The sequence below is a fragment of the Ipomoea nil genome, unplaced genomic scaffold, assembly GCF_001879475.1.
Source record: "Ipomoea nil cultivar Tokyo-kokei standard unplaced genomic scaffold, Asagao_1.1 scaffold0482, whole genome shotgun sequence".
Classification (NCBI taxonomy): domain Eukaryota; kingdom Viridiplantae; phylum Streptophyta; class Magnoliopsida; order Solanales; family Convolvulaceae; genus Ipomoea; species Ipomoea nil.
In genome coordinates, this window is record NW_017616910.1 from 1,860,730 (window position 1) to 1,872,906 (window position 12,177).

At 38.8% G+C, this 12,177-nt stretch overlaps 3 protein-coding genes and 1 long non-coding RNA gene across 8 annotated transcripts; 3 read left to right on the forward strand and 1 right to left on the reverse strand.

Moving 5' to 3' along the window:
- Positions 1 to 1,074: 1,074 nt before the first annotated feature.
- LOC109173640 (uncharacterized protein At4g08330, chloroplastic-like) lies at positions 1,075 to 4,172 on the forward strand. Of its 2 annotated transcripts, none has more exons than XM_019322895.1 (2): positions 1,075 to 1,284; positions 3,703 to 4,172. In XM_019322895.1, the coding sequence occupies exons 1-2, from the start codon at positions 1,259 to 1,261 to the stop codon at positions 4,043 to 4,045; spliced, it is 369 nt and encodes a 122-aa protein (XP_019178440.1). In that variant the 5' UTR covers positions 1,075 to 1,258; the 3' UTR covers positions 4,046 to 4,172. The 2 variants fall into 2 exon arrangements, with proteins under 2 accessions (XP_019178440.1, XP_019178439.1); XM_019322894.1 differs by having other exon boundaries at positions 1,241 to 1,336; positions 3,703 to 4,063.
- On the forward strand, positions 1,343 to 3,317 carry LOC109173641. The gene is made up of 2 exons (XR_002052939.1): positions 1,343 to 2,071; positions 2,744 to 3,317. It is a non-coding gene; the product is annotated as an uncharacterized LOC109173641 (long non-coding RNA).
- LOC109173633 (F-box/LRR-repeat protein 12) lies at positions 4,041 to 5,484 on the forward strand. Its single transcript, XM_019322882.1, has one exon. It carries the CDS (start codon positions 4,057 to 4,059, stop codon positions 5,230 to 5,232), a length of 1,176 nt encoding a protein of 391 aa, XP_019178427.1. The 5' UTR covers positions 4,041 to 4,056; the 3' UTR covers positions 5,233 to 5,484.
- A 662-nt stretch (positions 5,485 to 6,146) lies between these two features.
- On the reverse strand, positions 6,147 to 10,899 carry LOC109173635 (peroxisomal membrane protein 13). 4 transcript variants are annotated; one of them, XM_019322885.1, is made up of 6 exons: positions 10,828 to 10,899; positions 10,695 to 10,790; positions 9,702 to 9,941; positions 8,669 to 8,988; positions 6,835 to 6,927; positions 6,424 to 6,675 (listed from the first exon to the last, which is right to left on the reverse strand). In XM_019322885.1, the coding sequence occupies exons 2-6, from the start codon at positions 10,717 to 10,719 to the stop codon at positions 6,460 to 6,462; spliced, it is 894 nt and encodes a 297-aa protein (XP_019178430.1). In that variant the 5' UTR covers positions 10,720 to 10,790; positions 10,828 to 10,899; the 3' UTR covers positions 6,424 to 6,459. The 4 variants fall into 4 exon arrangements, with proteins under 4 accessions (XP_019178431.1, XP_019178430.1, XP_019178433.1 ...); XM_019322888.1 differs by having other exon boundaries at positions 9,702 to 9,938; positions 10,828 to 10,898; XM_019322886.1 differs by having other exon boundaries at positions 6,147 to 6,675; positions 10,695 to 10,888.
- Between the last annotated feature and the right edge of the window lie 1,278 nt (positions 10,900 to 12,177).

Below are 12,177 nucleotides of genomic sequence, written 5' to 3' on the forward strand. Positions count from 1 at the left end.
CATGAACTTGCCCCTCTAAATCTGAATCACACAAACTCTTTAGTACTTGTTCAGAAAACTCACATTCAATCTCCACAAAATCCTCAACCCCCTTCTGTTTTGAACTAGTAGCAATGTCCCTAAGATTGTTTGCAAGATTAGGTTGTCCTTTATCACTTCCTTCATCAGTATCCATACTAGCATCTTCATCATGCAATAAGACATCATTTCCTAGTTCCCTAGAGATTTCTACATCATAGTCCCATTGATTTTCATGCAAATGCTCTACATATATGTCCACCTCTTTGTTCACTGGAATCTCAGTAATCAACCCTAGGATATCAACATCACTATTTATCCTTAAAACTGTAGGTTTTCTTTTGTTCACAACCTTATACTAGGCGGTCACGGTTTATGGGTAAGCAGAGCACAACTTGGGTCGGTTGGCTGGGATTTATCCTACCAATAGACATTAATACACTGTTGTCTATCTCAAATAAAGTACGAATCAACATAAATACTCGTTTCAAGGTTTTATGTCTACCAAAAACATATTCTCCAAAAAAAAAAAAAAAAAAAACCCTAACTTTTGACGAAAAATTTACAATTTGGCGTAGTAGCAAACCTATTAATCCTCCGACTCGTCATGTTGTTGCTCCAATGCCTACGATTTTACTCCAAATTGGTGGATTTTGGTGGGGTAAAAATTTAGGGCTTTAGGGCTTAGTTAACTGGTTCTTCGACACTTAATCAAAACATCCGCACAATAATGTAAGAAGAAGACTAAAAAGTGAAATGACTAAATTACCCATGACAAATCGGAACTATCGCCAAAATTTGGACGGACTACGGCCGGAGGGGCTAAATCAACTAAAAACAGTTATTTTCAGAGACTAAATTGATGATTACGCGATTAAGGAACTACATTGATATTTCGCTAACAATTGAGGGGCCAAATCGTTGATTTTTCCTTAAACTAATGAACGAATATGGTACATAAATAATTTCGGGAAAAAAATATCAATTTTCTATTATCTCTTAAAACAAATAAAGCAAAATAATTAATGAAAAAAAACTCAAATTGCCTGGGCAAGTAAAACACAGCAATAAAAAGTCCTCGTAGCTCTCACCATCTTCCACCCTAGGCAAAATGTCTTTTTAATTTATATATCTTCTCACTGTAAATATACAATTTTGATCACTGTACTGATAGAAAGGAGAGACAATGATTTGATAGTGTCAGATACTCAATGGGATCAGTCTTGATCTAACGTTTAAGATGTCCCAAGCTGATGTCAATTACAGGTTTATCTTCTTCCCGTATTTCTCGTCCAGAGCTTCTCTTTTTTCTCTTCAGGTTTTCTATTTTCAGCTCGATTTTAATCTCAATTGAATTGGATTATTGATTTTTCACCCAAGGTTTTATTTGTATCAAAGTATGAATGTTTTATTGTTGGAAAGTTGTTGTTATAGTTGTTTTACTCTTATCAATTTGATTGTTTTCTTATGTTACTGGCAATTTTGGTTTTTGTTTTGTTTCCAGTTTGTAATTGAGTCTGGATTTTCATTATTGTGTTCTCCCACCCCTGGGTATTTGATTCCTCTAATTATACAAATTAGAATCATATCATCTGCTAGAGGAGTACTTGTGTTTCTAGCAAGGGTGCTGAACTTGAAGAAGTAATGCTATTGCCAATATGGTGTTTTCTCTTCACCTATGAATTTGATTGTTTTCTTATGCTACTCGCCAGGGTTTCGGATTGTATTTTATTTGTGGGGCAATGAACTAATGCAATGTTTTTTGAGAATTTGATTTTATAGGTTCTGTGGTTGTGTGTGGCGAAGATCACATTGCATCTTACAACTTGCTTATCATCACTTTGTTGGTATCTGTTTTTATGATTCCACAATATGTTTTTTCGGTGATCACACCAAAACACATTATATATAGGTTTAGTGGCTCTATCTTTCATAGTCATTCTGCAGAAAGTCATCATACAAAGAGTACATTCTGTCTATGTATACTAGTCCCAGAGAAATGGGATTATGGGATAATTATCACCCTATCCCTGATTCTTAACCTGAAAACAAGGTAACATAGCAAAACCCCGTCCCCAAAAGCATTGCATCATTGTTTTAGTTTTTGCTATGGTGTTAACGCCTATACAAACGATAGCTTTTAACTAGACCAGTAGTCATTTGTGTGAAGCAAGAGTAGAGAAAGGCACATAAGTCATTTGTTTTAGTAAGAAACAGGGTCGACAAGTCTGAAATGGTACCGTTTCATGAAAGACACAACTTTACACTACCCACTTGAGGTGACACACGGAGCAATTTGAAGAATACATTCTCAAATTCCATTTAGCATCTCTTTGACAACTCCGTTTCCATGAGGTACATAGAGGAATTTCATGATTGACGTAGTATAATTCGTGAATTCTCCAAAGTTAAGAATTAATAGAGAGATCACAACATCACACACTAGAACAAAGATAAAACCGTCCAATATGAACTAGGTTTCCAAGGTAATATACTTGCAAGTTTTAAAGTAAAGTAAACATCATGCTTGTTTGGTACCACGTTAGTTTTACTGCACTACTCTTTAGCAGAGAGCCTACTCATTAATAATGAGTCATTAAGAACAAATTTGGGAGAGCTTTAATATGTTATCGAGTGCACGCTATTTTCATATAAGCAAATTATAAACGCGATATCCTATTTGAGGTTCAACTTTCACAATTTTGTTCTTCCTTGTATATCCTAGGCGTCTTTTAGGCGGGCGGCTGACTAGGCGCCCTCGGCGCTCAACTGGGCCGAGTCGGGGCCCAACTCGGCCAACCCTAATTTGATAACCCCCCCCCCCACCCCCCCCACAAAAGAAGAAGAAGTCCAAAGCATCGAGCGTCGCCCTCTCCACAACCGCAAAGCGTTAGCATCGTCGTCGTCCAGCCATCTAGTCCTCACCGTCACAACAGCCACAGACCTCCTCAGCCTCCTCGTCTGCTCGTCATCGTAGTTGCTACACGGAGTTGCCTCATCATTGTCCGTCATTGCCGGCCTCGCCTACACCTCGTCGGTTGCTCCTCTTATAAAATGCCTTGGCTGAATGTAGTCTCTAGAACACTGCCTTCTACTTTTGATTTATATTTATTGTCTTTGCCTCTCTGGAACACTGCCTTCTATTTTGTTTTCTAATTACTAGTGTGTCTAGGTGCTAGGCGCCCCCCGAGCGCCCGATTAGCGCCTTCTGCAACATTGTCTATTGTCTATACTCTTTAGAAACTTTGTTTTGAGCCCATTCTTAGGAAGCTTCAATATATGTTTCATAGAGATGGCAATGAAATGGCTTCTTATTGGAATGTGTTAATGTTGTATTTATTTTTTCTTTTAAATGGGTTGAGTTTGGATTTGAATATTGGATGAATTATTTAATATTCAGTTTGGATATATATATATATATATATATATATATATATATATATATATATATATATCTGTGGGTAGTGCATTAAGCTGTACTTTAATTGAAACAATTATATGTTGGTATTCAAGATATTCCGGTTAAGGTGAGCTTATTTCATTTTCTCCGTTGTTATTTGTTCTAACCTCGAGTACAAATTAAAGATGATACTCAAATTTCTTTCTTTACTGATGCCTAATTGCCTTTAGCTTAAAGGACATCTTTTATTGTGAACTAATTTGCTATTGTGCTCATTATTGCAGCTGTGGCTCTTGCGGATATCATCTCAACTTAGTATCTTCTAACCGTGTAACTACTGGCATTGGTTCTGAGTATAGTAAAAAGATAAAGAAAGGTTTTATCTCCTTTACGTCCATTGACCTCAGTCGGTATACTCAAGTTGATGAAGTAAATTGTTTTCCTATTTCTTTGGGCCGTAATCGTTCAAAAACAAAACTGCTTTGTCGGAATTGTGGAGTTATAATTGGTTATGGGTATGGAGACTCTTCTGCTCTATGTGGTTTTCACTCACCTAGCGCAACTAGCCCATCCTTCAAAAAGATTATGATAAAGATCCGAGCTTTACAGCCTTTAGAGGAATGCTAATTTCAGCAAAAATGGAGAATAGTTCTATGGACTACTCTACTACCATCTTGCAACTTCCTAATGATTGCTTATGTTTGATTTTTCAACACCTTGATTGTAGCTGTGACCGTGAATCATTTGGCCTGACCTGCCACCGTTGGCTACAGATTCAAAATTCATGCCGAAGATCCTTGCAGTTTCATTGTTCGCTCAATCTGCTCAATCTTTCCTCATTATCTCAATCTACTAGCCCAAGCATGAGTGCCTTCCATTTGTTTAAGTTACTAAACCGTTTTCAGCAGCTGCAATCATTGTCTTTGTCTGGCTGTATTGATCTCCCCGATTCTGGTTTAACACAGTTGCAGTATCATGGCTCGAAGTTGCAGAGTCTGAACCTTGACTGTTGTTTTGGAATTACTGCTGATGGGCTTGCCTTGGTTGCCTCGGGCTGTTCTTCCTTGACTATTCTCAGTCTTTACCGGTGTAATGTAACTGATTCCGGGTTAGAGACCTTGGCTAAATCTTGCCTGGCGTTGGAAGATCTGAATCTTGCGTATTGTTCCCTTGTTTCTGATGATGGGGTGAGGGCCATTTCACAAAACTGTCGTCAGCTTCGGGCTATCAGAATATCGTATTGTAAAGCTGTTAGTGGCATTGGATTTCAAGGCTGTTCCCAAACGCTAGCTTATGTAGAAGCTGATTCCTGCAAGCTCGAACCAGATGGCATACGGTGTGTTCTGAGCGGAGGTGGGGTTGAGTATCTGAGCGTGTTGAACCTGAGCTGGAATATTCGCGGGGATGGCCTGACCGCCATTGGCACTGGATTTGCCTCGAGACTGAGAGTGCTCAACTTCCGCTTCTGCAGAACGATTGGCGATGCCACGATCGTGATGATTGCAAGAGGCTGTCCACTGCTTCAAGAATGGAACCTATCGCTCTGTCATGAGGTCAGAATACTGGGGTGGAGAGCTGTTGGATCAAACTGCCTTAACTTGAAGACACTCCATGTAAACCGATGTCGCAATCTATGCGACCAGGGATTGCGGGCTCTCAGAAGTGGCTGCAAACAACTCTCGACCTTGTATATCACGCGCTGTGCCCGCCTGAGTTCTACTGCAATCGAGATCTTTAAGCTTTCAAGAGGGGATGTGGAGATCATTGAAGATGAAATAGCATGCATTGCACCAAAGCAGGCCTTCAGGTTTTAATAGGAAGAGAATAAATTACATTAAGATTATTACATAATGAACTTGAGATTTAAGCTTAGTTTAGCTTGCCAGAAAGTTTCCAGTTGGAGCATAGTTGAATGTTTCAATGGAGTTGGTAATTCACATTATTCTCTGTTACCATAATTGCACTCATTTTAGCCTATGGCTAGCAATTTCTTGTTAAAACTTATAGCTTCAGTACAGATATGGAACTGTGATTATATTATATGTTTTCTTTTCTAGTTTCTTACATATTTTACTTCCATCTTACTGGTTTCGAATAATCTCTACGATCTTCACAATTTAAAAGGAAATTTAAAGGTTTGAACTTAATGTTCCACCATTGATTATCTTAACGATAAGCGAGACTTCATCTCCTAAAGGAGAAAATAACAATGCTCTTGTATTTTCAACATTGCCACTTGCTATCTCACTCTCGAAATATAGTTCAAATTTATCTTGATGGCAATCACTCTCGAGATATAGCTCAAATTTACAACACTGGTTATCTCATTATATAGCTCAAGTTTACTTTAATTGTAATCTCAGGGTGTAAGATTGGGTATAAGACTTTATTCTTACTAGGGGAAGTGTATAAAATTAACAACACCAAGGGAAAGTGTATAAAATTGACCATATTGAACACTAGTGTACAAAGAAATTCCAAAATTAGGGTGCAATTAGTTATCCATAAATAACTTATCTCAAATCAAGTTGGATCAGATGCAATTTAGTTTCATTTCAATCATTATTTCAGGAAGAGCCATTGCCATTTGCCAAGTTGCTATAAGCCAATAATCTAAATCACAATTTCAGTGTTCACAAGATAACACATTTTAAAGCTATAGTAAATAATTCATAAATAGCAAAACAACATTATTCTGCCTTACAAAAAAAAAAAAAAAACATTATTCTGTCTTCACCCTTTTTGCTTAGGGTGTTGTAGGACACAACAAATTTTGATCTATAATAACCATGTTTCTAACAACAAATACCAGTTTCCATCCAAATGAACATATATGTATATATATATATATATATAGAGAGAGAGAGAGAGAGAGGACATTCATGATTTAAGCTATTGGTAAGGCAACAACAGCAGTATGGCAGTTCCACTCCATACAGAAAGCAATAACATCGCATTTGTCTGTCCTCTTGCTTTCGGGCAGACTGGCCTCAAAATGACTGCGCAGGTCAAAACAGAAGTGATGCGTCCAAGTCAAGTCCTCAATTGTTCGGGTTATTACCCCAAACATTGTCCCAGCCTCCAGTGGGACCAGCCTTAGGTCCCTCGATGAAATTTTGATTCCCATGAGGATTGTGAGGACCGGGGAGCCCTTGAGCACCAGGGTGATGAACTTTCTTAGGCCTTCTTTTAACTCCTAGTATTCTCAGGACAAACGCAGCTAGCTCCCCATACAATAACCCCGAACGATCACACACCTGCAAACATTATCCACAATCCAGAAGCCATCGAACTGGTTAGTAGTTAAGCAATTATACAGATTCTCAATTCCAAATAAAAACCAACTCACAGAGGTTTCAAATTGGAAATAGAGAACCCTTAAGCCGAAAGAAACAGGTATATCTGCAAACTGGTACCTGAAGTAATGCAGTCATAAACATGTGGAATGCCTGGGTGTTCTGGTCTATCAGGATTGCAACCCGGCCGAAAAAAGTAACAACACCTTGCATCTGCAATTATAGCCAAGAGCAGATAATCAAATGTGTACAAAAAGTCCAGACACATTATATACAGGGCCAAATGATTTTGCAGTCTACTCCTTTGTACCGGAGGGTGGAGGATAAGGAACTAGAAAATGTCAAGAGCATCTTTTGAAAGTATTCACAACCAAATAAACAATAAAAAAACTGGATATTTATTGATCCCATTAAAATTGCCACCTAATTTACACGCAGAATTGCAACCTCATATTCCCACTTGTCATGCTGCCTGCACGCCTGTATATGCTATTTTCAATACCCCTTCAGTCCGACCCAACCACAAAAGAAATGGGAAGAATAGAAGCAAACCTAATGTCTTGCAAAGAAAAAGTGAGGAAAAGGTGAATAACAATATAAACCTCCGTAGGGCATCTCCAATGGTGAAGATTAGAGGGGGAGAAATGAGAAGAAAACAAATGGAGGGGAGAAAAGATTATTCTCCAGAGAGAACTCACACGCCACGCACCAATAGCGTGCTCCGCGGCGCGTGACACGCAGTGGGCAGGGGACAGCCTGTCCCCCACCCACTGCTATATTATAAATTTTTATTTTTATTTTTTTGTTTGAAATCAAGCCGTTTCAACGGCTTGATTTATTATTTTATTTTATCTTTGGCAACCTTTCAATTTTATTTATTTATTTATTTTGTTTCAATGGTTTTGTTTTTGTTTTTGTTTTTTAATAACAATATTGTTACCTAAATTTACTTTTATTTAAAATCGTAATTAGAAATTATAATTATAAAGTTGAAATTATTAATTATAATAAGTGAATAAAATAACAGATGAGAGTGTGAAAGAGTAGGGCTCACCCAAAACAAAACAAAACAAAACCAAAAAAAAAAAAAAAAAAAAAAAAAAAAAAGAGGAGAAAAGGGGAGAAGGATTGGAGAGAAAATGCGAGAGGAGATCATAGGGTGATGTGGAATAGTTGGGCCCACAAATTGGGGAGGAAAGAGGAGAACCATTGCGGATGCCCTTAAGATAGACCTCAATTGTCTAACAAATTGACATAAGCAAAAGAGAAAGGAATTTTAGCACAAACGCAAGCAAATCAGACTATTTGGGAAGAATTATTTAACATAATAGTATGCACTATGCAACAGGTAATTAACAAGAAATCGGTATATCCTTGACCATTGACAAAGCAAAGGAAGTGGTACTGATGGTGAAGGTGGTGGCGGTATAGAAGTGGAAGTGTGGTGGTGGGGGTGATGGTGGTTGTGGTGGCGGTGGTAGTGTGGTAGTGGTGGTGGCGGCGACGGTGGTGGCAGTGGTGTTGATGTGGAAATTGAAAAATGACTTCCCAAAAAAAGATGGGAAGTCATTTTCCAAGAAAATGAGGGTAATTTCCTTTGACCAAACACTCATTTTCCTTTGACTCACATTTTTCACTCTTTACCAAACACGGGAAACTTGGAAAATGTTCTTGGTTTCCAAACACACCCCTGATGTATTGCAAAGAAAAAGTGAGGAAAAGGCGAATAACAGCATAAACCTCCTTAAGATGGACCTCAATTGTCTAACAAATTGACATAAACAGAAGAGAAAGGAATTTTAGGACAAATGCAAGCAAATCAGACTATTTGGTAAGAATTATTTAACATAAAAGTAGTATGCAATAGGTAATTAACAAGAAATTGGTATATCCTTGACCATTGACAAAACAAAGACAAACAAAATGAATTCCTTCTCAGACTGTAGAGACTTACCACCCGCATCAAGGAAACCCAGAAGCCTGGTGGAGATGAAGGGGCGCCAAATGGATTGTTTGGATCTTGCTCTCCATATGGCCCCCCCATGCCCATACCCATACCCATACCGTAACCACCCATTTGGCCTCCCAAACCACTGTTGTACATTCCCCCACCATACATGCCACCTCCATTGGCTCCATATAATCCACCATAACCTCCTCTATACATGTTGTTACCATACAACCCACCACCGTACATGCCGCCTGATCCATATCCACCATATGAAGACATTCCCATTCCATAACCAGAATTGTAGTTTAAACCTGAACCATAACCTGTTCATGAGACAATAAGAAAGTTCCTATAAGGCACATCAATAAGATCTATGCAATGCCATTACAGCAAAGGCATAAGTGCAACCCACAATTCTGGAATTAAACAAACTGATCAAGATAGAGATTGAAATTTGGAAGATAAGGATATGAGCTTATTATTTCACCACAAATTCAATAACTAATCAGACTTCCAAAAAAATATAGTTAGAGGTCCAATACCTAAATAGAAAAAATAAATAAAAATACCAACACAGATGACATAGTATAAGAAATAAGACTACAGATGGTCTTCAAAACTGGCTAGGTTTTCACTCTACACATTTATAACAAGTTTTATTCCATAACATTAGCAGACTATATCTCCTAGAAACAACATTTTAGTAAGGTGTCCCCATTTTTAGTAGCTGGTGATACAAAAATTTAGGTGAGTTAAAAATGAATGCATTTGATGTACTATTAACAAAAAGAAGAACTATTACTTCCGCCAGCAATCCAACCAAATGGATATGGATTGAACCAAATGTATCACAAAACATATAGGTACTACGTACTAGATGATAATACTCCTTATCAAACACCATATTCAATGGATAAAAAGGTAGACTTTTTAATGAAAGGATCCCTAGATAATGGACTTCCAAGCAAATGGGAAGAAAGGGAATAATAAAATAATACTCTGTAATAATAATAATAATCAATGAACAGGCTGATACCTCCATAGGTGCTGCCATATTGCTGCTGCTGCTCCCAAGGCCGGGAGGGTACGGGCCGAGCAACTGCGTTCCTGTTAACAGCTGTATTCCTGTCAGCTGCTGTGACAATTTCACCGGGATTAGCTGTTCCTGACGCCTCCACTACATCACTTGTGTTGCCTGGAGAGGAGGGTTTAAAGGGTGCAGGACCAGAAGATGACCCAGCTCTTTCCCAAGGTTTTGGTGGAGAGCCACCACCTGCTATTAAAGGGGAATCAACTTCAAGTACCAGTCAATTATATCAAAACAGAAAGGAAATGAAAGGCCCGAAAGAGAATGTCAGAAATTAATGCTAAGAACTAAGAAGACAGGATGAAACTTGTGAAAATTTTCACACCCTGCATTTGTAGATCATTCATAAACTTGTGACTTGCAATGTCAAAACAAATTCCCAGTATACAGTGATCTTAAGCCAATTAGCTCAAATAATCATATGGCTGTAGGCTCATATATCAAACAAATCCCAACATACAATGACCTTGTGCTAATTAGCTCAATTCTTTATAAGGAACTAAAGCCAATTATCTCACATTTCTGAATGAAAAAAAAAAAAAAAAAAAAAAAAACTACAAATCAATTACCAAAGAAAACTGATATTCTAAATCCTCACAACTAGTATATTCCCAGCATAATCTTTAAAAAAAAAAAAAAAAAAAACAAACAAACAAGCAAGTATAATCAACACTCCAAACTTCACCCTGATTCACTAAATTAAACAATTCCATTCTTCTACTGCCAAACAAACAAGAAATTTCTCGATTTTTTTCAGATTCCTCCATCCGTACATCGCAGTGATCCTTAGGCTTATCCACCAGCAGAAATATACAGAAAACGAAGTCCCACATAACAATAACCATTCATTCCGGAAATACAAAAACTACTAGAACCGAACACAATTAATTGGATGCGATTTAAGAAGATGCCGACTAGGGATAGAAATCAATTTCTGCCGACCTGATGGTTGCGGATTATTCTCCATCAAACAAAGCGGCAGCGCTCGCGGATCGCCGGCTGCACAACCACCGCTACACGGCAAGAGGATAGGCGAAGATAGAGAGAGAAAAACCGTCGGCCGGCAGCATACACACGAAAATTTTTTCCCTTTATCGGGAAAAGTGATTAATTCTTCCTTGCCAGGAAAATTCGTTGAATCCTTTGACGATTTTCTCTATGACGATTTTGCCCCTCTACCGTATCCACGCGGAGATATATTTTATACTCCTGTCTAGTCATTTTACACGCGGATCGCGAGGACCGAAGAGGGCGGTTCGGGCCGTCTGGAATCGCTCGTTACGGACCTGAGCTCGGGAAGGCCCTTTGTTTGCGAGCTCGGCCCGACATTATCCAAAGACGTTCGCATTTTTAATCTTGTCTGTTTGTCTATTCCCATTATACCCTCTGTAGACCAATTGATATACTCTATTGTGGGCAATAAAATAAAATTTCCTTCCGCCAATTTACATTTACCTGATTCGTCATACTACCTATACATATTCTCATTCATGCTTTCTTGTTTTGTGGTATTATGCAATGTTTACATTGTTGACTATAAAATCTTTTTTTTAATGTTACTGACTCCATTACATTGTAGTATTTATTCATTTATACTCTATCAACTTGTAAAATGCCTTACACTCAGACTCTATAATCGTAACGAGCACGCGTGCACAGAGGTTCGATCTCATGACTTTCCATATGGGAGTCATTACATGTCATCTGAGCGAAAGGAGATGAGCGAAAGGTGTTTGGCTTATAACTCAACCTACTATCTATGCAATCTATAAAAAATAATCCTTGTATTTGATTTATCAGCAAACTTGAGAGGAGATGTGAAGTGGGGTTTCGATGAACACTGGCCGGAGCAGTTTGCAACTCGGCTCTGGTGGCTATGACGGTTGAGAAATGACGGAGTTTTCAACTCCCAAACGATGGCGACTGGGCAAAAACTTATGTGGCTATCTCGATACGATACGAAGGCTTTCGCAAAGGAGAGAAATTCGCCGAAGGGGTGTGCGCCATCTTTTAGCTCGCAGATCGGATGGAAAAGGCTGGCTAGTGGCTAGCTCAAGATCAACGTCAACGGTTGTTGTAAAGGGAACAAAGTTGCAGGCAGCGGCGGCGTGCTCAGAGACTCGCAGGGTGTGTGGCGGAGAGGGTTCACGTATAACATCGGGTGGTGTACGACTGATGACGTGGAGGCATGGGGGATTCTTCAAGGGATTCGTATGGCAAGAGATTATGGTGCGATGAAGCTCATTGTGGAATGCGACTCCAAGAAGGTAGTCGAAAAGATGAACATGGCAAAGGATGGACAGATACCATGCAACAACATCATCCGGAGATGCGCTAGTGAACCCGAGAGCATTACGAAAGTGAGATTTGTGCATGTGCATCGGGAGCAAAACAAAATTGCGGATGCGCTAGCAAACATGGCGCT

What these genes read in the sequence shown, in the direction of transcription:
- LOC109173640 (XM_019322894.1), top strand. Translation starts at nt 1,272, where the DNA reads ATGTCAATTACAGGTTTATCTTCTTCCCGTATTTCTCGTCCAGAGCTT. An exon ending in CTTCTCTTTTTTCTCTTCAG is followed by an intron (nt 1,337 to 3,702) that starts GTTTTCTATTTT and finishes TCATTATTGCAG; the next exon opens with CTGTGGCTCTTGCGGATATC.
- LOC109173633 (XM_019322882.1), top strand. Translation starts at nt 4,057, where the DNA reads ATGGAGAATAGTTCTATGGACTACTCTACTACCATCTTGCAACTTCCT.
- LOC109173635 (XM_019322886.1), bottom strand. Translation starts at nt 10,719, where the DNA reads ATGGAGAATAATCCGCAACCATCAG. An exon ending in GAATAATCCGCAACCATCAG is followed by an intron (nt 9,942 to 10,694) that starts GTCGGCAGAAAT and finishes CCCCTTTAATAG; the next exon opens with CAGGTGGTGGCTCTCCACCA. An exon ending in GGGTTTCCTTGATGCGGGTG is followed by an intron (nt 6,928 to 8,668) that starts GTAAGTCTCTAC and finishes CTATAATTGCAG; the next exon opens with ATGCAAGGTGTTGTTACTTT.